A 25,125-nucleotide genomic window follows, 5' to 3' on the forward strand; every position below is an offset into this window, starting at 1 on the left:
TATTTTTTTCCTTTTTTGTTTCTTTTAAAATTTTCCATTTTAAGTTGGTTATTTCTGATTTATATTTAAAATCAAATAATAATGATATGGTAGGAGATACACACCAAACAGGATGTGTAAATTATTATATAATAAGTATTGTGCAATAGCAAGAAATTTTCAATTGCACAGTATTGCACAATAGCAAGAAATCTTCAATTGCACAGTATTGCGCAATAGCAAGAAATCTTCAATTGCACAGTATTGCGCAATAGCAAGAAATATCCAATAGCACAATATTGCGCAATAGCAAGAAATTGTCAATTGTACAGTATTGCGCAATAGCAAGAAATATTTAATAGCACAGGATTGTGCAAAAGAAGATACTTCCTATAAATTGCTTATTTCTTGACCAATTTCAATGGGGTTTTATTCTTGATTTCATGGGGTTCTTTAATATGCTGAATCTAACCGTGTATTTAGTTTTTGGATTTTGGGCCCCGTTTTTAAATTGGTCCACATTGAGGTCCAAAGGGTCCAAAATTAAACTTTGTTTGATTTCATCAAAAATTGAATTATTGGGGTTCTTTGATATGCCGAATCTAACTGTGTATTTAGATTCTTAAATTTTGGTTCCGTTTTCAAATTGGTCTACATTAAGGTCCAAAGGGTCCAAAATTAAACTTAGTTTGATTTTAACAAAAATTGAATTCTTAGGGTTCTTTGATATGCTGAATCTAAACATGTATTTAGATTTTTGATTATGGGCCCAGTTTTCAAGTTGGTCCAAATCGGGGTCCAAAATTAAACTTTGTTTGATTTCAACAAAAATTGAATATATGGGGTTCTTTGATATGCTGAATCTAACCATGTATTTAGATTTTTGATTTTTGGGCCCCGTTATCAACTTTGTCCACATTGAGGTCAAAAGGGTCCAAAATTAAACTTTGTTTGATTTCATCAAAAATTGAATTCTTGGGGTTCTTTGATATGCTGAATCTAACCATGTATTTAGATTTTGGATATTGGACCATAATAGGTGAATGTCCAATTTAAAATTTTTAAGTTCTTAGACCACATTCAATCTGTGTTAGAAACCTATGCTGTGTCAAATATTTAATCACAATCCAAATCCAAAGCTGTATCAAGCTTGAATGTTGTGTCCATACTTCCCCCAACTGTTCAGGGTTCGACCTCTGCGGTCGTATCAAGCTGCGCCCTGCGGAGCATTTTATTGGACAATATCCTTAAAGTGCTTAGAGCAGTTTTCATTTAACTTTGATGACTGATTTATATTTATTAAGATAACTTCTCTTTAGTTTTTTATAAATTTCTGATATAACATTGAGAAGTTATTTATTGTTTATAGTCTGACAACAGATTTATTAAGTATTGCGCAACAGAACAGTGTATTGCACAAGAAATCTTTAATTGAATATAAATTCAATTCATATAACCAATTTCAAGTTCTTTGACTACATTTATTCAGAAACCTATAATATGTCAAATATTTAATTACAATCCAAATTCAGACCTGTGTCAAGCGCGAATATTGCGTCCATTTTTGCCCCAACTGTTCAGGGTTGGACCTCTGCGGGCGTATCCAGCTGCGCTCAGCGAAGCAGTTTATTAAATTTGGAATTATCTTCCTTTGTCCATGATTATAGTTGAATCAACTACAATCAATGCTTTATACAATGCAATGTTTAATTTTGACTTCCACTGATAAAACACAGATCAAGTTGAATTTGGGTAGTGTCACTTTCACCATTATTGAGTTATGCCCCTTTATAAATCGAAAGATTGCAAAATTTTTAGTTTCCATTCTGTACTTTAAGTTTGCCCCAACTAAACATGAAACCTATACACAATATTCATTACCACAAAACTAAGATCAAGTACAAATTTTTTGTTTCCGTTTTCTAACTTTAGTTTGCCTCAACCAAATGTTATGAAACTTATACACAATGCTTATTACTACATAATACAGATTAAGTATGAAATTTTGTGGCGACACCTTTACCATTCTTGAGTTATGTCCCTTTATAAACATAAAAATTGCTGAATTTTTCGTTTCCGTTCTCTAACTTTAGTTTGTCTCAACCAAATGTTATAAAACTTATATACAACCGTTCTAGAGTTATGAGTGTTTACAAATGGAAAAATTGCTGAATTTTTAGTTTCTGTTCTCTACTTAAGTTAGCCTCAACCAAATGTTATGAGACTTACACACAATGCTTATTAACACAAAACTCAGATCAACTTCAAATTTGGGTAGCGTCACTTTTACCGTTCTTCAGTTATGTCCCTTTATAACTTTATGATATGCAAGCAGGGGCATCATCTGTGTCCACATTTATTATAAATAAATTCACTCCATTTGAATTTTAAGGGCATCTTATTCACATTTCAAAGGAAGACAATGAATAAAGGCAACAATTTATAAAGAAATAATTTCTTTTAAGTAAACACATAATTTTCTTGTTTGCAAGCTTGTAATTGCGTAACTTCCAGGTCCATTTCCTGTCAGAAAAACATTGACACATCCTATTTGCCGATATATTCTTATATCCGATATTTGATTACACGATAAAATTAACATTAATCATATAGGGAAGGGTTTGTTGTTTGGAATTAATATTACAATAGCCGATATATTCGTTTAGCCGATATCCGATTAGGTGGAGTTTGCTGTATTGATATTGATGTTAATTCACGATGAGCAATAATGGAGTACATAAAAATATAAAACATTGGGTTTTCTATATGCAATAACCGCAGATTTGGCATATTTATATTTGTCCCTGGGGCAAATAACTGTTCATTTCAGCCCCAGGCAACCCATATGAGGCCTCGGCTAGGGCCTTGGGATGATACCAGGGCTAATATGGAAAAGGACATGTTATAAGCTATAATTGTAAAATAGAATATTTGTATTTTTAAGATATACTATTGTAGCTATAAAAGGACTATTAGCATGATATTTCTATTGTAACTATTTGAGGGCTATCAGCATGATATTTCTTTGTCACTATTTAAGGGACTATCATCATGATATTACTATTGTATCTATTAAAGGACTTTATGCATTATATTTCTATTGTATTTATTAAAGGACTATCAGCAATACACAGAAGAGCCTGCAGTAGAAGAATCCATTAATGAAGAAGCAGAAGAAACAGAGACAACATTTGATGTAATTTTTAATATTGAATGATACACTTTTACATACAACTGATTTTTATGCCTCAACCGGGACAGAGGGGGCATAAAGGTTAACCCATGTCCGTCCATACGTACCTAACGAAATTGGGTTCCTTTCTCTTAACTTTAGTTTGTCGAATGTTTTGAAACTTATAAACAATGCTTAATACCACCAAACACAGATCAAGTTCAAGTTTTGGTGCCGTCACTTTCATTGTTCTTAAGTTATGTCCCTTTATAAAAGGAGAAATTGCTAAATTTGCCGTTTCCACACTATAAATTTAGTTTGCCTCAACTAAATGTTATGAAACTTAAACATAATGATACTTACCACCATTTGCGACATCATAAACATGTCTTAATGGACATATTTGACCAAAAAAGATTTCTAGTTGAATGTAATGTAGAGAAAAAAGATGATTTGGGAGTTTTTTTTTTTTAGTAATCCCTTGATTACAAGAAAAAATTAAAGAACATTGGCAAAAATAAGTTAAAATTAGATTGCTCAATGATGATGTAATTACTGATGAAAGGTAGTTGATTTTGTATTTGTCAGATAGTTTTAAATACATTTTTTCCTCATTCAAAAAATTTAATTTCAAGGAATTATAGAGCCAATATTGACCTTCATGAGCCTTCTAACAAATCCTGTAGAAATTATGTAACTCAAAGTCAAATATATTTTTCCTGATATCTGACATACTTATTCTTGATTGATGTTAATTAATCAGTGCAATTCAATTTAGATAAGAAAACAACAAGAGTGCTAATTTTCACTTCATTTTAACCAGTTTCAATTCAAAGGTTTATTTTTTTTTGTAAGTGTTGTATCTTGGTTTGCACTGATCTTCAGTTTTATCAATTCTATTTTCTATTATCTCCTAAATTGCAAAATGTGACTTTTATGTATTGACAGCAATCTCATGTGACTGCAGACACAACTCGTGATGAATCTGATGAAAGTGAAGATGAAGAGGACACCAGACGGGGTCGCTTTAAATCAGAAAGACAAGATATTGTCACAAGTACAACCAAAACAAAAACTACTAAGCAAGCAGCGACTACAGATATTCCAGACAGTCTAGGTAAGACAGTTGACAGCTACTCCATACTTTTTGAGCAGTTTTGATTTCTTAAAAAGATATGTAATCCTAATTTGTATTTATTTAATTACATTTTTAACAAACCACAAAATTAATATCAACAGAAAAAGATGCACATTTTTTCACAAATTGCACAAATTAAATTTGTTCTGCTGATAAATAACAAAACCTTATTAGAAACAAATGATATTAATATTGCAAGAATGATTATTAATGTGGAGATACCACAAAATGACCTCACGGGTATGATGCAGAGGTTGGACATTTTTGGTGCTAAGTAGAAGTAATTAACTTTTAGAAATTAAGCAGAAACTGCATAGTTAATTTTAGGTTTAATAAAACTTTGTAAAAAAAAGAACATTACTAATGGGGTTTTTTTATATCAAAGGATAAGCTGGTAAATGCATGATTATCATCTGCTTGATTTGAGAATTTATAACAATAAATTGACTGGAAAGGTGTAAGGGTTATGAAGAATGATCTAATGTCTTATGTTAATTCACTGCGGCTGCAACATGATTAAAGTTTGTCTCTGTTCGAACTAAATGAAGATATTGATTTTGGGGCTGTTACAAACAGGAAAATACCTGGTCCTTACCGAGTCCAGTTCCAGTATTATACATACCAATTTAGTAGTTAATTTAAATTGTAGAAAGTGTCATCAGATCTTCACAAATTCCTAAAATATTTTTTTTATGTAATAATCCTTATATAAACGACCAGTGATCAGTTTCACAAAAAATCTTATGACTAAATTTGATCGTAAATCATGAACAATTCAGTATACTTGTGATCAACTTTATTCGTAAGATATTTTGTGAAACTGATCACAGGTACAATAGGTAAAAGTTATTCTCTTCAGAACTCCATAAAATTATCATAAGCTATCATAGATAATTTCTTCAAACAGATGAATAACTGCATTAACAATTATCCAACATGAATGATTAAAATCCGAATCATTATCACAAGTCACAAAATCAGACTAGAGGGTCGAACAGTTGCATGGACCTAACTGGATAATCAGCTATTTAATTTTTCTTGAACTGTTAACATAATCCGCAAAATCAGGCTAGAAAATTTCTACAACCGAATAAATAAGTGCATCAGCAATTATCCTTCCTGGATAATATCATTTTCACAAGCCACAAAATCAGGATATATATTGATTGTAAAGTGATAAACAATTGGTTACTGAAATGAAATGGAGTTATTGTGTTTAGAGACCTCTTTATGTCAGTTTGCTCTCTATTACTTAAATGGCTAATTTATCACTTTATACATTGTATTGTTTTTGACTGATATGTAAAGTTTCGAATAGTAAGATTTTTTTACTATGATATGAAAAATATTGAACAAGTGGGAAAAAGTTAAACTGAGTATGTTGACCTTTGAAAAATTAAGGTAGAATATAGTCTTATAATATGTGGAAGTCTCCATGAACCTGAAAAAATGGCAGTGGCAACAGATCTTAGATTTATGTTAATTTCTCATCAATTAGGGACCCAGAAATCTATTCATTTCTGCAGTAAGGAATTGTGCAAGCACATTAATGTCAAAAAAATATACTCAAATTTGATTTCAGAAATATCTGATGAACAGCAAGCACAAATTAATGAGTTCATGGCTACGAAAGACAGGAAGAAGAGACCTAATCAACGAGTTCGGCCTTTTCAACAGTACAGACAGATGCATCCAAGTCGAATACAAACTATTACATCAACACACATGCATCATCAACCATCACCACCACCTATCATGCATCCCCCTCCACCGGTATTTGCAGCTCCACCACAACCAAGGCCCAAAATTCATGTGAATCCTGCATTTTATAACAGGGGGATGCGACCTCCGCCTACATCCATGACATCTGTTCACAATCAGCCCATGATGTTTGATTCTCCACCAAGATCTCAAACTCAATTATTTCATCATGAACCACCTCCACCAAGACATTATGAAGAACGCATCCCTCCTTTGGTATGTTTAGCTTTTAGACATACATATTGTTTCTGATCAATCTTCATCGATCTTGATGCAGTGGTTTTCAATAAGACCAGAAAAAACTCTATCTTAATCATAAAAAATTAAAGCTTTGATTTAGCAAAGCATTTTAAAATCATGGCAAAACAAATGTGTTTTAAAAGCTTCTTGCTTAAGAATTAATGGGTATGACAGACAGGATTTTTTTAGGGTGTCAATAGCAGGAAAATATTATATCTTCACTGATTCCTGTGTCAGTATTTTACATATTGTACTGGAAGTTAGCCATTTGTTATCTGTTAAACAAACAAAGAATAATGATGTTGTTTTGATCAATTCTGTCACATATTCTGATTCCAGCAGTATAAGAGAGCTCTGTTATATTGGAAAGAGCTCAAAATAAGGATCAGTCTGAAAATCCAAAGCACACAATTCACCATATCACGATAATTTCCCTCATTCATGTCATTGTCCATTTTAAAGTATGAAGAAGAGAGCTTACGAACAATATTTATATATGTTTTAACATCAAAGTAACTGCTATCGGTTTTTAATGTGTTTCTATTTAGAAAAAAAACCCAACTTATAATGAGTTAAAAAAAAAATTAGATCATGTTCACACAAGTTTTTTTTGGTTTGACCCAGATTTTGTGGTTCACTGAACAAAGAAGTGTGAAAGTGTGAGCAGGGCATGGTGTCCTATGAATTTTTTTGTCTCATTTTAAAAGATAATGACCTCTAACACAAATTATGTAAACAACAAAATGATAGAAAATAAGTATTGCAGTAGATTATCACATATTTCCTGAAATATTGCAAAGCCCCTCAGTGGTCTTGTGGTAGTGTGTTCACCTCGAATGCGGGAGGTTGTGGTTTTGAACCAAAGACTTTAAAATTTGTATTTGCTGCTTCTCCACTCAGCACATAGCATTAAGTAGAAAGGGCAAAAGACTGGTCAACTCAGGATCAGAATAATGTGTCTCGGAAGGGTGACATGTCTTCCTGTGGATTGTTACCTTATGAACAATTATGTTAAAAATTTGGCTCAGCGTGTCGGTCTAGTACAAAGCAGGGGTCATATTCATATCGCATTAATATGTTCTCGTCCTGAATATGCATTTAATTTGCCACTAGAAGTTAGACAGCCATCCATCCATTATCTGAAATATTGCAATATGTATCAAACATATTTTTAGCCTATCACTGGCACTGTTCCCGCCTGCCCTAAATAGATGGGCTGCCCGCCCTTGGTGCCCTTACCTCCGCCCTTCTGCCCTCCAAAGTAAAAGAAAGCACCACTCTGCCTTTTCAAAAAAATAAAATTTCCAAATTTCATGCCTACCGGCGTTTCCGGTAAAATTGTTACCTGATTGTGTAACACTAATTAATTTCAGACAACTAGCACCCTTCTGCCCTGAGATTCAAGCTGGAACACTGTCTGCACCTTTGTTATATACTTAAGGCACAAGGAAATTTGAAAACATTTGATTAGTTTGTTTATGAAGGTCCATTTATATGCCATTCTTGTTAATATAGAAAAAAGGAGTGAACAAATATAAATATTGTCGGAAACTAGTTCTCTTTAAAATTACAATGAAATAGTTCTGTTATACAAACAAAGCATAGATTAACATATCTTTTTTTTTGTAGATGGACTCGTATAGACCTTCCTATAACCAGGGTCCACCCCCACAACATCATCATCCACCAGCCCATCATCAGTTTGGACATCAACCAACATCACAGCCATATCCAGGTATTATTCTTTTGTTTTATGTTCTAATTCCTAAACTCAACTGAACATCCCGATCAAAACTCTCACATGGGTAAAGCCACTTGCAAAAGTCAAGTGCAATTTTTTATTATGCAAATAAATGCATGTAATTATTTTATCTCAATGAAAAATGTCTGCCTCGGAATAGCACTTCAATATTTGCAACCCATCTTGTACAACCAACCTTTAAATCAATAATTTTTGATTTTTATAATTATTAATTTGAAAAAAAACATCTGCACACCTGACTGTAATGACTAGAATGACGTAAACCAGTGTTCTCCCCAGGATTTTTGGATAGCACCAGGGTAACGTGTGTGGACTTCTTGGTGAAATATTTCATGCAATCAGTTGTGTCGCGTCGCGTCGCTTAGCTCTAGTTACTGTAGTTTTTATGTCTCTTGTTTTGTTTTAACACTGTGGTACTGTGTTATGTAGACATTGATTCAGAAAATTATTGGTAAAAAAGAAGTAAATAAAAAAACAGTTTGTATACTTTAATATTTTTTTTAAATAAATAAATTATGATTCATAATAAAATATTCATCTGAATTTAAAGTAATTAAATCTTTTATAAAATCCAAAATCAATAAAAATAAAATATCATTCAAAAGAGAACAAAAATGTTCAATTAAAAAAACTTTTTAGTTTTTAGAAAAAAAGTTGTTGTATGTGAAAGGATTCCTGTCATATAAAGAAGATATAAAATTAACAAGAACAATTGCAAATATTGTTTTATTATTTGAACCAAGTTTCTATCTTAAATTTTAATAAAAATAAATTTTTCATAAATTTTAGAACATTTTGCCATAGATTTCATGTAAATATTAACCTATCTTGTCTTTGGTGATAATCAAACATAGATACAGACTTAATACTGCCCTAAAATCTAAATTTTTATTTGTCATGAACCATTTAAAAAGAATTCTTAAATCTATAAATTTATCTTTGGTCTATAGATCTATAAGTAACCATATTCAATGTCAACAACTAAGTCTCCCTATTTTCCAGCCTAAATGACAGGAAGTAGATATAAATAGATTTAACATGTGCTTATGGATAAAATTTGCAAGATTACTTCTGTTATTCATTAATTATGGATATAGATATCCAGTTTGAAGGTACAGTCATGCATTTTATTTATAAAATATAATAGATTGCAATTAATTGTAAATAAACTTGAATATTCTATGTGAACTAACTGGGTCATGTGATATGTACAGACAGATACTACAGTTTGAAACCTGACTATCATGCAATAACTATGTCATAATTAAAGATAATATTGGCCATGGTTTAATCAGAGACATATAATACTATAATATAAGAATTGGGAATGTATAGTTGTCCATTATACGTAATGAGCCACCATTATAATGTACAAAAAATGTACCTATCGGGTCAAGACACTGTTTGTGTACAAAGTATTTGCCAACTTGGTCACAGGTCAGTGCTTGGGTGGAGAGTGAAGCCATAAAATAGTTATCTGTGATCATAAAGTTATGAACTCTTAATTAAAACACAAAAGAATCATGTAAAAAGTGTTAATTACATCGATTAAATCCAATCAACAAGGTTAGCCTCATAAGGTAAATCGATCACGTGGTGTAAACAATCTGTGTTGAACTGGTTTGAACTGGTCAAATTTCACCTGGAATTTTATACCGCACGGAAAAGATTTAACAAGTCGTTTAAAACTTTACCGATTTACGATTTTTCAACTGAAAATTTTAGCACCACGGAGAAAAATTATACATCGCGGTAAGAACGATACCACCACGGTAAAAAATTATACATTGTGGGCCAGCGGTCCTTTAAGGGCCTGGGGAGAACACTGCGTAAACTACTAACAAACTATCTGTGCATGTAATTCTACCCTTATTTTTTTTAGATATCCAATCAAACAGTCCTGTCTATAAATACCATAATAATGTGTACCTAAAAACACAACAAAAATAAATTTGTATAGAAATATGAACAACTAATCAAATCAAGTGACACAGGAAAAGAGAAAATGCACTTGCAAATCCTTCTGTCGAGGAATCTCTTTAGGTGAATGATTAAACAGTAAATGCTTGCAAGTGCAGGAGAAAATTATGCAATTACCCAATATATGCAATTAAGAGGGGACAAGTGAAAAATCCATGGTATAAGACATATCAAACTTTCAAGACTTTCCACACCTAAAGCATGAATGATTCTTTTATTGATCATACAAAATCTAAATTCAGTTTTTGGAACTAGCATGGCTTCCAGGCCAAACCTCCTCTTTGCGTCAGTCTGCTGTTGAGCAGTGACCCAGGATCCCAGAATTTTAAGAAGAGGTTTGGCCAGTATGCAAGGCTAGCTGGCTAACGGAAGCTTTCATATCAAATCCCGAAAGATCTGGGTCACAGAAATCACAATCTTTTAAGTGTTTTAATCAGTTTGGATTTGCAAGGCATTTTACACACGTATTGATTGTTATCCTGCGAGAAGTTACAAAGTAAAAAAATGGACTTAGTGAGTTAGAAAAAATGAAAATGTATAGGCCTGGTACCTGTGTTTTTCTTATCAATCTAAAGGTTATATTAGAGTTTTTTTACTTTTCTTTCTTTTCTGTGCTATTTTTTTATGCCCCTATCCTTCTGTCCATTGCAAATTTTTCGTTTCTGCACTCGTACAAGTTTTTCTCATCCAAATTTTATGAAACTCATACACAAAGCTAAGAACCAAAAAGTTGCAGACAGAGTTCAAATTTGGCATTGAGTCACTTACCATTCTAGAGTAATGAATGCCCCTTTATAACTTGGAAAATTGCAAATTTTTTCATATCCACATTCCTAAGTGTGACTCATGTAAGTTTTATGAAACTTATACATAATACTAAGAACCACAACATGCAGACAGAGTTCGAAATTTGGCAGTGAGTCATTTACCGTTCTAGAGTAATGCCCCTTTTGATCTTGGAAAATTGCAAATTTTTCAGTTTCCACAAACTTTAAGTTTTCCTCGTCCAAATTTTATGAAACCCTTACACAATGCTAAGTACCACAACTTATAGACAAGAGTTTGAATTTGGAATGTGAGTCATTTACCATTCTAAGGGATCATAGATTTATTCTTACGAGCCAGCTCGGAGGATGCTCGGAGCTTTTTAAGTAGGCTCTTCTCAGCAGTTAATGTGACAATAATTATCATGATCTATTAAGATGTCAATCAAATCTACACCACTTCTATGATAAGGAAAGTAGAGCATTATAGAGGAAGCTCCATAAACACCTGTGTAAACATCTGGTCTATTCAAATACATTTTGCATGAAATTTTACAAAACTATATATAGATTAGAAATTCTTCAACAGCTTGGAAAGAAATCTCAAGTCTCCACAAAAAGTAAAGGTCATTTAAATATTTTCTTATTATATTTAATAATCATTCCTTTTTTAATAATAAAAAAATTCTCAAATTTTATAATTAGATGATATGATTTAAAAATAGTTTATATTATATAATATGCTACATAAAAGTTATCAAGACACAAACAACAGTCGGGTGGCAATACTAAACAAGTAATTTTTTTTAGTCACTTTTATAAGTATTTTTCGTTTTTGAAAATTATTTAATAACTCAATAGTTATTTTAAATGTCAAATAAAGCGTGGACTAAATGTAGTTTTAAAGAATTTTTATATCATTTCATTAAATAAAATTAAGTATTTATCCAATTTTAGATGAGTATAGAGAGGTTACTTTAAAAAATAATGACAAAAATATCACTTTAATAAATTATTTTATACAACTTCAAAAAACTTAGAACTTACAATTATTTAAGGAATATATGTAATTGCTTTTGATTAAGATTCAAATTATAAATAACTTCAAGTCTTAATTAAAGGTTCCATATCTAGTTATAACTGTCTATCTCTAAGATTTTAAGGGGAAATGATATTTTAATAGCCCCAAGAGGCCAATCTTTAACCAAGAAGTGTGGCATCAGAAAAGCAATTGGTGCTTGTTGAGGATTTAAATAGTTTTACCAGTATATTTCATGGGGAAAATAACCAGATGTCTGTGAAAATTTGTTAAAGCTAGTAAAACCTGTATGAATGGACACCTATAAAAATAATATTAACAGAAGTTACTTATTCATGATATAGAAGTAATATTAGAGAAACAGCCTCGTTTTCAACATAACTTGTATAGGTAATTTTGAAAATTATTTGTTTAAGTAATGCCCCTAACTAAACAATGGTAATATGTTTTTTTTTAAATAGCAAACTAAGTTCTTTTATAGAATTATAGAAAGTTATGGCTACTTTAAAAAAAAAGTTGTAATTCATTAGTGGAAGCCTGGTTTGAGGGGGTAATACCACCATTGTTTTCCCTCTAGTACGTCTCTCTTTACTTGGTTTTTTTTTTTTTTTTTAATTGTGCAGATTTAACTTTGTTTTAAATAAAGAAATACTTGGCATGAGTAAAATTATTTTCCCCCTATAAGTCTTTGTTTAATTGTCATGATTGTTATATTTCAAAAAAAATGTGCAGAATTTATCTATGTTTTAAATAAACAAATACTTGACATAAATAAATGTCCTGTACTACAGTGAAAATATAGCATAACTTTTCAGTGCATATAAGAAAGTAAACATCACCAGAAGTTAACCAGTTAAATTCTCTCCCCCTTTTTTCCCTGTAGAATATAGTATATTTTTATTGCTTTGAAACACCCAAGAAACATGTTTACGACTCAAAAAAACTTTTCTGCAATGAAATGGAGGGTTAATTTCCAACAACTGTCAAATAAAATGGAATATAAAAAAAGATCAACCCTTTTTTGCATGAAACTGAATGTACTATGTTTTGGTAGTATGGTTATAAATCAATAACCATAGTTTGTGTCTTTGATGACTTTTATATTTCATTTTATATAGTATAAATTTAAAATATATTTATATTTCAAATATAAAATTTGAGTGTTCTTTTGTATCATGTGTATTGAAAAAGAATGATAATTATTAAGAAAATGTTTTAAAATCATTTTCTTTCTGTGAAGACTTGATACCAAGCATTGTACAGTAATATTGAAGAATTTCTCATCTATTTTATAGTTTTGTAAAATTAATGCAAGATTTGTTTGAATAGACCAGATGTTTACACAGGTGTTAATGGAGCTTCCTCTATAATGTTCTACTTTCCTTATTATAAAAGTGCTATAGATTTGATTGACATCTTAATGGATCATGATAATTATTGTCACATAAACTGCTGAGAAAAGCCTACTTAAAAAGCTCCGAGCATCCTCCGAGCATGCTCGCAGCTTCCTCGTTAGAATAAATCTATGATCCCTAAAGTTATTCCCCTTTTTAACTTTGATAATTGCAAAGCTTGAGCAGGGGGATTCGTCTTCAGACTCATTCTTCTTTTATTTATGTTATTGAATTGCTACATGTATATCATTGACTTACATGTATATCCAATATCTAATTTTTGTATGTATATAAGAATAAAATAAGAATTTACATGTGTGCAGTCTCAAATAAAAGCTGCAACAGTTAACTAATGTAGTTACTTTTAAGTTTTTTTTTCAAAATTATTATTATTTTTTTTCTTCAATTTTTTTTAGGTCCACCTAGATTTCAGCAACCATTAGATTCCAGACCTTTGTATGGAGGACCGCCACCTCATGTTAATTCAGGAAACTTTGGTGGACCTCGCCCACCATCACATGAGCATCCTCCTTACCATCGTGGACCACCAGGACAAAGCTTTCCACATGATCTACCTCCAAGACATGACGAATTTCATGGGAATCATTTTGATCGCCATAGACATGACAGTCCTGGCCCTAGACATTTTGATCAACATATACCTATGGAGCCTCCAAGGCCAAATCCATTTTTACAAGAGCAACGGTTCCAGCCTCAACCAAGAATGCATCATCAACCTCCTACAAGAATGCATCAACCAAATCAGCCACGAATGCATCAACCAGTACAGCCACGAATGCTTCATCAACCTAGAAATAATATTAGACCACAAAGACAATCTTTAATGAGTGGACATAGACCTTTGAATGGACAACAAACTCCTAATAACAGGTACATGTATACATGTATATGATATGAATCTTTTATTATTGATGGATATCGTACTAAATGATAAAAAGAACAAATGTTGTTATTTCAAGTCACTTAAATGACCTTATTTCACCTGTGAATCAAATATATTATTGACAACTCTGGTCTATTTTTGACCTACCAAAACCTGAACAGTTTTGTCTGTAGCAACATCCAATGTAAAATGTTGAACTTTCTTTTCTTTTGTTCATTGTTGAAGGCCGTACAGTGACTTGTAATTGTTTACATCCCTGGTACCGTTAAAAGGCTTGTATAGTCCGCGGTTTTATTCTCCAAAATTGAACCTGCCAGAAGGGGTGCGGACTATAGAGTACAATAAGCAAGAAATAAGAGAAAAAAAATCGTGAGGTGGTTTGTTTACGTTCCGCCATGTTTGTTATTGATATTGTAGAGGGCGCTCTTATCATTTTTCAAACTAATAATTTTACCTAATCCATATTAATAAGTTATTTTTATTCAATATCAAATTAAAACTGATAAATTTAAAAGTAAAACACTTCATTACAAATTTCTTGTTTCTTTTCAATGCATTGATTAAAATAAACTGGTATCTGCTTGAATGAAACGATACAAAAAAAGTAAAAAAGACAACCGTAAACCAGCTTACGATGTGTAAATTACAAAACGTAATTGGTTATTATTCGTTCCGTTTCCGTGTTTCATACTGACAAATATGTTTTATATTAGCTTAAAACCCTTCAAACATTAATGTAATAGATATATTAAACACTGTTTTACATAAAGATGGAATTGTTTTACTTTCAAAGTCGTACTATAGTGATATCTATGATGTACAGATTTAGACTCTCACCGTTTTTTTTCTTTTACACATGCTATTCAAACTTCCGGTTTAAACATACACAAGTTTCTAAATTGTTTTTTGTGTGATTTAGACTTATTTTAATAATCGTGAAGTGTTCTAGAATCATTTACAAGCAGTTTTAGCTTCTGTTTGTTGATGGAAAACAGGTTTTTCCAAGAAAATACCGCAAACGACCATGCACGATTTGAAATTACCGGAGTTTCATTAGACCTTTTCTAACAGTTACAAAAAATTTTTTTACCTGAAATTTCGTGAGGAGAAGGGGGTGCGGACTATGTACCAGTGCGAACTATACAAGCCCGATTACGGTAAAAAGTTATCTCATACCACGACTACTTTTTTATGTAGGGTTTTGAAAGGTTGGAAACAGATAGACCTCTCTGTTTATGATTGGAAATGATCAAATAAATTGAGGTAGAACTATAAAGAAGGTCAGATAACCAGAACTACACACTTTTTAGCTCACCTGACCCGAAGGGTCAAGTGAGCTTTTCTCATCACTTGTATCCGTCGTCCGTCGGCGTCGGTTTCGTCCGACGTCGTTAGCTTTTTACAAAAATCTTCTCCTCTGAAACCACTGGGCCAAATTTAACCAAACTTGGCCACAATCATCATTAGGGTATCTAGTTTAAAAAATGTGTCTGGTGACCCCGCCAACCAACCAAGATGGCCGCCATGGCTAAAAATAGAACAATGGGGTAAAATGTAGATTTTGGCTTATATCTCTGAAACCAAAGCATTTAGAGTAAATCTGACATAGTTTAAAACTGATTATCAGGTCAAGATCTATCTGCCCTGAAATTTTCAGACAAATCTGACAACCTGTTGTTGGGTTGCTGCCCTGAATTGGTAATTTTAAGAAAATTTTGCAGTTTTTGGTTATTATCTTGAATATTATTATAGATAGAGATAAACTGTAAACAGCAATAATGTTCAGCAAAGTAAGATCTACAAATAAGTTGTCATGACCAAAATTGTCAGTCGACCCCTTTAGGAGTTATTGCCCTTAATAGTCAATTTTTAACAATTTTTTGTAAATTTTTGTAATCTTTTACAAAAATCTTCTTCTCTGAAACTACTGAGACAAATTTAACCATTCTTGGCCATAATCATTATTAGGGTATCTAGTTTAAAAAATTTGTCCGATGACCCCGCCTTCCAACCATCATGGCCAACTTAGTTAAAAATAGAACATAGGGGTAAAGTGCAGTTTTTGGTTTATATCTCTGAAACTAAAGCATTTAGAGCAAATCTGACAGGTGGCAAAAATGTTCATCAGATTTAGATTTATCTGCCCTGAAATTTTCAGACAAATCCAACGACCCGTTGTTGGGTTGCTGCCCCTGAGTTAGTAATTTTACAAAAATTTTGCAGTTTTTTGTTATTATCTTAGATATCATTATAATATCTAATATCTAATACTATTAATTATGATTTTAACCTTATTTTTCATGATTTCCAAAGCATCAGTAAATACAGGTGAGCGACACAGGCTCTTGAGAGCCTCTAGTTATTATGTCCCTGTCGTCACAGGAGGGGGCATTAAATGATTAAGTGTTACCCTTGTCTGTCTGTCCGTCTGTAGTACTCTGTACGTACGTCCCAAAATTGGTTTCCGTTCTGCAACTTTAGTTTGCTTCAACCAAATGTTATGAAACTTACACAATACTTAATACCACAAAACACAGATCAATTTCGAATTTGGGTGGCATCAGCTTTACCTTGCTCAAGTTATGCCCCTTTATAATGTTACATGTATATGCAAGCGAGGGCATCATCTGTGTCCCATGGACATATTCTCCATTTGTTTTTATCTCAGAAACTATAATGGGGTTTTAGTGATATGTTACTGCTATGTTTCTATTTATACATATGTTTTAGATTACCATGAGTATCACATCATACATTACCAGTTTTTGTTATGTATTTATTTTAAACATTTAAGTACATCATCCTTTTTTTACCACTACATTCTTTGCAGTTGATAAATATTCTTATTTAATGTTTGCCTGGCTTATTTAAATTTTTTTAATTAAGGTCTTTATCTCCTTATACACTTGAATAAAAAATCAAATTGTTCTAATTTTTATATTTAAGATTTCAAGGACCTAGACCATCATTGCAACAACAGGCCGGTAATAAAGTTTTGCAGAAAGCAAAGGAAGCTAGAATGAAGAAATTTGGAGCTATTCAGAATATACCAGTCATTGGTCGCCAAACAACAAAAAGACCTTCATCAGAGGAAGAGAGCTCATCACCACCGAAGCAGCTTAAATCTGGACCAGCAATGAAAGTAGGTTCTTTATAAAACAAACTGTTTACTCACATGTACTGACTGGTCAGCTCTTTGCAAGTGTTTTTTCTTCCATCATCTCTAATTCTTTGTTCACATGTTCAGATGACCGCAATTTCACAGTCCACTGAACATAGAAAATGATAGTGCGAGTGGGGCATTCGTGTACTGTGGACACATTCATGTTTAGAACTGTTTTACTGTTTGAATCATTCCTATGTTAATTTACCCTTTTCATTATATATACCTAAGTAGAAAATGAGTTTGGCCAGCATGTTTCTAATACAGAAGTGAACATTCCATTCCTCATGAATTTTTAAATATTTCTGATCTGTTTCACACAAATGCTTTAATGATTTTGTTTGCAAGGGTTACCAAAACACACAACTCATACTACATTTACTTCTGAAATTACAATTGTGATTTTTAACCGGATTTTCAAATGAAAATATCGGTTATTAATTTAGTGATGTACACCAGGCAGGCGGCTGCCAAGCAATGTCTGTGCAATAACTTGAAAACGCTTTGAAGAAATTTTGACATGTTGTTTCCTGTGACTAAATGAAGGTCAAGTTCAATTTTCACAATTTTAACTTTAATCCTTGTGAAGTTGTAAGACCTTTAAGTACTGAAAAGTGATACTTAGATTGATTTTGGCTTTTCCGTTTCTGAACCCTACAATAATTCATTATTTGTTTACTTGATCCTGTTTGGGGGTCCAGATTAACAAATATCATTTTCATGCAGGAAAATCCAGTTTGCTGTCAATCTGACAGCCTCTTGTATTCAAATTTGAAATAATATTCTATTAAAGTTCTTGATAAATAGGCCAGAAATGGGTATAATGGACAGCTGATGCCTGAACAAAGTGATATGTACCCTTTCTCTCTGTGTATTTTACTGATAAATGGAAAGTTTATTTTGGCAGTTGACATTAAGATACAGTCTATGGTTCAAGTTTTTCAGACATCAATAACTTTGTCAAACCTTCATAGAATTTTATGAAACTGTAGCAAGAGCTTTTTTATGATTAAGAGATAATGTCTGAAACAAAATCCATATTGTTTTACTGATAAGTGCACTTAGCTTATTTTGAAGCTCAGATTTAGTTACAGTCTGGAATTACATTTTTAGACATCAATAACCTTCATGGAATGTTATGAAACTTGGATATAAGCTTTTTCAAGATCCAGAAATAGCATCTGAAGAAAAAATTTAAATTTTCTTATTTTTGTTGTATTTTACTGATAAATGGACTTAGTTTTTGACAATCAAGATTACCTTTTTACACTGACAGCAACAATCATAGGAGAGACACAGGGAAAAATAGCTCAAAGAGTCAAAATAAGTGCCAGAGCTGTTAATCCATTAAACAAGATTTGTTTTTACATTTTTCACCTTACCATTCAGTCTCTATACCTTTCATAACAGTTCAGTTATTTATTTTTTTTCATTTTCAGTTAAGAATTCCACTTGTAATCTGTATCATGAAATACTCTTCATTATCTTTTCAAGCAAATATTGTTTTCTATTGCTTACGTGCCTCAATTTAGATTTTTTTTTAAATCCTGAAATGTGCATGCCATTTTAATTTATAAGGCTTCATAATTGCTTACATCCATTTCATTTGAACTTAAGTGGATAGTTGTCTCATTGGCAATCATACAACATCTCCTTATTTTTATATTGGTGAACTAATTATTTAAACTTTTTTATTCCATTTACTGTCTATCTGAGTTTTATGCGTTGATTTTAAATTTTGTTGAGAAAAATATCTTGGTTTTTCAGCAGTTTTATTTTATTCAGGAAGCATTTAAAAAAGACTGTATACTTCTATGGAATATTTTTAGGATTTCAATCTCAATTATTTTACTAGGTTGAAGACGATTATTTGAAAAAGATAGAAGCTCAGAAGGAAATAAGGGCAAACATTCAAAGACAAAAAGAACAGAAAAGGCAGCAAGCAGCAACCAAGAGAAGGAAAGAGCTTGAAGAAAAACTAGCCAAACAAGGTAACTTTGACCTTACTTCTTTTTTTAAGGCTCCCCTTACCATCTAACAACCATTATTATACCTCTGAACAGAATATATAGGAATCACACTTGTCAGTCCACCTGTCTTTAGGAAATCTTGAAAATGCACTTACTCTCAAACTGTTCACTGGATTTTAGTGGAACTTTACTCAAACTTCAAATTTAAAAAAAAAGTTGGTTATGTTTTATATACTTGAATGGCTACGTTTTACTATAAACAAGTGTATGTGAACTTTCTTGTACAAGAAAATCAAAATCTTCATAAATGTACAGCTATTGAGTTATTGTCTTCCCGTACACTAATTCACCGATCTTTTCCTGTATTCAATGACCTTTACTACGAGACCTTTCGTTAGAACTTCGGCCACCCAACAGCGCAAGTGCGAGGGGAAAAATGTGATGAAAAAATGTAAACAAACGTGCACTGGAAGGTAAATAGTAATAGATGATTCTTAAACAACAAATTGGACACAACAATTCATTTAAAAACTGTTAAGGACAAGTTTAATTAACAAATGGGAACGCATGGAAATTATAGAATACAAGTATCATGACTTTCAATCATGTGCTCCACGTAATCTGCATACATGACTTAATTTAGAATATATGCATGCATTTGTTAAATAATTTCGATAACATTAAAATTATAAGAAACTAGTTTCATATGACTTTGAAAGATAAGATATAGATGTGCATGAAGTAGGGTATGTAATCTCTAGATAGGCCTAAAAATTGTTGTAATTCCATTCAGAGGAGGTGATCTTATTTCAGAACTCAGTCAAGAGTATGGCCTGATCTGTGATTGCATTAATTTTGTTATAATATCTATTCCAGGGAAAGATATATCAGAGTTAGAAAGTGCTGATTCTGAGTCCTCCGACAGTACACAACATTCAACATCACAGATCAGTAGTGGCAATGTTAATAGAGGTCAAACTGTTAGACAGCCTGGTCAACCATTGAATAGGGGACAAGGTCAAAGAGGCCATCCTGCAAACAGAGGTCAGGTTCAGTCAGCACAACCAGCCAACCAAGGTCAATTTGCAAGAGGTCATCCTGTAGGACGAGGTCAGAGAGGACATCAGCAAAGAGGTTTTCCTCCAAACAGAGGTCAAGGCCAGCAGCACCAAACTATTGAAGGTGAAAGTTTTCAGGGTAATGGGAGAGGAAGAGGTGTACAGAGAGGTAGAGGACAGTTAGTAAATAATACAGGAAGGGGTGGACAATTTTTAAGACCAGGTCAGACAATGGAAATACATGGCAGTGGACCAGTAACTGTTTTGAAATCATTCAAAGTTACAAATGTCAATGAAAAAGGAGACAAACCTGAAACAAGAGATAATATTGTTGACAGGCGCACTGCTGTGGAGGTTTTAGAAGATATAAGACGTCAAAGGCAGGTAAAAGAACAGGAGGAAAGTGGGTTAGGTAATAGGCAAGTGAAAGTGCCAACTGTGAAAAGAATGAAAAAAATTATAAGGACAAAGCGCAATGCACAAGGCCAGATTCTATCTCAGGAGACTGTTATGGTTCCTCTCACTGCAGAGGAAGAAGCTGCTGCTGAGGCAAACTTTGCATCACAAACATTACCAACTCCTGTCATGCTCTCACCACAGAAATCCCCACAGAGAGTTGTTGTGGCTAGTAATAGGGAGGTAGTACTTGGAGAACAAGGTGGTAGTAAAAGAACAGTTATAGCTTCAAGCCCACCTGCTGGAAACACTGTAAGTTAAACTTAATTTAGAAATAAAAGATACAGCTAGCTTATTTTAAAGATAAATATGGTAAAAATACTTGCTATGTTTTCATAAACTTATATAATAGCAAGATTTATCTATGTCTGTTGCATAAAAATGACTTACTTCCATTTGAATAATTTTTCTACTTAATTAATGTTGTTTATATTTTTTTCTGAATATTGTTTTAAAAGTTGATTGTTCTTTCACAGTCATGACAATGAATTATCTTTTTATGATAGCATGATATTTTATAAATTTTTGTCTTATTTGGCAAATTTTGAGTTTTATTCATTTATTACAGAGTTACCAAGGAGGAGATTCTAAAAGAACAGTTAGGATAGACAACTTATCTTTATCAACATCAGATAACACTATTAAATCTTTATGTGGCTGTGTAGCCCCTTTCCAGGTACATTGTTGTTCCATTGTTACATATCTGAACCAAACCATGTGTAAACTAGAAGCCAGTTTAAATTGAATCCTGTGTAATAGAGGCATCAGATACCAAAAGGACAATAAAAAATCATATATCAAAGAAAAATCAACAAAACCAATTCAAAAAACGACATATCCCGCTGCAAATGTTTGCACCTGTCCTAAGTCAGGAATCTGATTACAGTAGTTGTCTTCTGTTTATGTAGTTCATACGTGTTTCTCGTTTTTTATATAGATTAGACTGTTGGTTTTTCCGTTTGAATGGTTTTACACTAGTAATTTTTTTGGGGCCCTTTATAGCTTGCTGTTCGGTGTGAGCCAATGTTCCGTGTTGAAGGCCGTACCTTGACCTATAATGGTTTACTTTTATAAATTGTGATTTGGATGGAGAGTTGTCTCATTGGCACTCATACCACATCTTCCTATATCTATATAGAAAACAAAAGACTTAACAACATGAACACACCCAAACAGGGGATGATCTCTGGTGCTCTGGAAGGGTTAGCAGTTTCTGCTTCTTATGTGGCATCCGTTGTGTTGTTCGTAAGAAACATGTCTTAACTAAATCTTGCGTAAATTAGAAACTTGTCGAAACTAAATCTTGTGTAAATTAGAAACTTGTCGAAACTGAATCATGTGGTTATTAGAAACCCTTCTTAACTGAATCTTGTGTAAATAAGATTTGTGATTGCAAGTTCAAAGGTCAAAGCAGCAATTGGTAGGCAGAACTTTTGCTTTGTTTTCTAGATGATATCATTTGAACCATACATTCAACCTTTACAAACTTTGCTTTAAAATGCCCAGTTAAAAGGGCAAGCAAGATCTCTTAGATTTTTGGGTAAGTAGGTTAAAGCTCAAAATCACAGTACCTACTAAAATCCATCATAAGTCATAAATCATCAGCAATCTTACAACAAAACAAAGCAAAAAAACGGTTGCCCTAAAAAAAAAGCACTTTTCATATACATGGCAACTTGGCTTATGTTAGTTTTATTCAAGATAATTCTGTCAATTTCAGGGTTATCAGAGGGCTGGAAAATCTGCATTTATTGTATTCATGGATGCCAAGAAGGCCTTAGAATTCAAAATTAAATATAACAGGTAGTATATGTTAAAAAACATCATTAAATGTTTTGATAGAAAAGTGATCTTTGGAAATGACACAATGTTTTGTGAAGACAAACTTTATAATACTGTAGATACCTTATTCATGCGAGACAAATTGTTGTTTCATACTTTTACTACATTGTACTAACAGACACTTGAGTTTATTGATTTGTTTAAACATTTTCATTGGCAATGCTTAAAGTAAAAACATGAATTCAATCCACATTTCAGCATTTAATGTAGGAACTTACTGCTAATAATTGTGTATACCATCTTTTTGTGTTTTTGCATGATTTACAGAATGAAGCAATATAACCTAGATAATCCACATATTATATTCCATATTTATCATGTTTATACAAATATGATGTTTCTGATCTAATGTAAAGAAGTTAAATGTAAGAAAGAAAATTTGACGGAAGGACCCTTTTTATACTCAGATTTACATTGAAAAATTACTTTTCGAAGAGACAGGTGTGCTGCTTTTGGAACCAACATCTAGGTTAACAATTGATAAAAGTTTGTGATAAGGTCACTTGAAGGAAGACTACTCATATGGGAGGCAGTTTCCATGCCCCTTAAATCATGGTTCATTGACTTTCAAATTTTATCAATGATTACGGGTACATTAAAGATTGTGATAAGGTCCATTTAAATGGAACCACTAGTAGTAAGTTAATTATGATATTTGGTCAACAGTTATATCAGCATTGACACATCTCATTTACGTAGAGATTATTTGACATCACCGCCTTGGTGGTCTCATGGTAGCCTGTTTGCCTTGAGTGTGGGAGGTCTTGGGTTCGAACCCTGCCCTGGTCAAACCAAAGACTTTAAAATTGGTATTTTCTGCTTCTCTGCTAAGCATGCGCCATTAAGGAGTAAGAGCAAAGACTGGTCGGCTCAGAGTCAGAATAATGTGTCCCGGTAAGGTGACATACCAAACCTTTAAACAGAATTTTCAGAAGGGATAAAGTTACGATACTGTTGTCAGGTCATTAAAGATGGCATTTTTTGGAATTAATATTGATTCACTCATAGGGTCTTTGCATCAGAAATAAACACATTTATTCTAAAACCAGTTATTGGTATGATGTTCTTCTTGTATATTTTATGATGGTGTGATACTAAACCCCTATCAGGAGGGATTGTGCTTGATTTTCATATGATGAAGACATAATCTTTCAATCAGTTTAATTGAGGTCTGGTGCTGGCATGTCAGTAACTGCTAGTAGTCCTTTGTTGATTATTGTCATTTTGCTTAGTTTCTTCTGTTACCTATTCTGACATCAGACTCTGACTTCTTTTGAACTGAATTTTACTGTGCGTATTGCTGTGTTAGTTTATTCCACATTGGCTAGAGGTATAGGGGAGGGTTGAGATCTGACAAAACATGTTAAAGCCCGCCGCATTTTGCGCCTGTCCGAAGTCAGGAACCTCTGGCCTTTGTTAGTCTTGTATGTTTTTTAAATTTTGGTTAATTTATATTTTTAAGAGCTTAGTGTGACATCCATTTTTGCTGAACTAGTATACATTATTGTTTAGGGGCTAGCTGAAGCCCGACTCTGGGTGCAGGATTTTCTTGCGGTGTTGAAGACCCATTGGTGGCCTTGGGCTGTTTTCTGATCTTTGATCGGGTTGTTGTCTCTTTGACGCATTTCCCGTTCCAATTCTCAGTTTTATGTCTTCCTGCAGACTGTTACCTTGTGAACTAGCATATTTAAAATCCCGCTCAACGTGCACGTGTCAGTCTAGTACAAATTTGGTTAATATTCATATTACATTAACATGATTAACATGTTCTCGTCCTGAATTTGCATATTAATATGCCGCCAGTTGTTAAGCAGCCATCCATCATCATCATCTTTAGTAAAGGTCCATTAGCTTTGAAACTTTTAGATATTGAACATGTTGAAGTGTTATTATTTAAATTTCAATATTTGCGTAATACTATCAAAACTTCACATAGAAGAGATATTTTTTTTTGCCAACATTTTCTTTTTCTTTGCAATAAAATTTCACTCTTTTTTTTCTTCTTTTTTTTTCATGCTTCTTAACATATTAAAATCAGAAAGTCTGACAGAAGACACTTCTCAGATTCATATCCTGAATACAGCTTTTTTTCCTCTTGGTTGTATTTAATTCAGTGTTTTAATTGACACAATGTTAAGATACTCCTTGACCTACAGAAAAAAAAACTATGTAAAACTATTATAAACTTGCAATCAGATATTTTTCTTTGAACCAAACAATAGTTAATGTAAATTAACAAGTCTCACATACTGTAAATTCAGAAATTATTGCGAGGTTTTTACTTATGCGAATAATGCGACTGCAAGAGTATCGCAATAATAAGAACCCGCATTTTGATATCTGGAACATACATCTGTATGGAGATTTTCCTGAAATCGCAATAATTAATCTCGCATTTTTGTCCATTCTTGAAAAATCGCAATAATAAATGCACGCAATAATTTCTGGATTTACAGTATTCAGTTTGCAGGAATTTGAAACAGTTATGTTTATTCTTTCATGA

The 25,125-nt window shown here is 32.5% G+C and overlaps 1 protein-coding gene across 1 annotated transcript in view; it reads left to right on the forward strand.

Annotated features, from left to right (window-relative positions):
- Positions 1-25,125, forward strand: part of LOC127729745 (RNA-binding protein 33-like) — a 45,034-nt gene that overhangs the window by 14,141 nt on the left and 5,768 nt on the right. The window contains exons 6-15 of the mRNA XM_052237614.1: positions 3,095-3,175; positions 4,100-4,268; positions 5,872-6,266; positions 7,920-8,025; positions 13,646-14,120; positions 17,080-17,275; positions 19,152-19,287; positions 20,143-21,032; positions 21,349-21,456; positions 22,501-22,583. Coding sequence (XP_052093574.1) covers positions 3,095-3,175; positions 4,100-4,268; positions 5,872-6,266; positions 7,920-8,025; positions 13,646-14,120; positions 17,080-17,275; positions 19,152-19,287; positions 20,143-21,032; positions 21,349-21,456; positions 22,501-22,583 — 2,639 coding nt within the window. The remainder of the gene's footprint in view (positions 1-3,094; positions 3,176-4,099; positions 4,269-5,871; positions 6,267-7,919; positions 8,026-13,645; positions 14,121-17,079; positions 17,276-19,151; positions 19,288-20,142; positions 21,033-21,348; positions 21,457-22,500; positions 22,584-25,125) is intronic.

Source organism: Mytilus californianus, unplaced genomic scaffold (assembly GCF_021869535.1).
Source record: "Mytilus californianus isolate M0D057914Y unplaced genomic scaffold, xbMytCali1.0.p SCAF_2, whole genome shotgun sequence".
Lineage (NCBI taxonomy): Eukaryota > Metazoa > Mollusca > Bivalvia > Mytilida > Mytilidae > Mytilus > Mytilus californianus.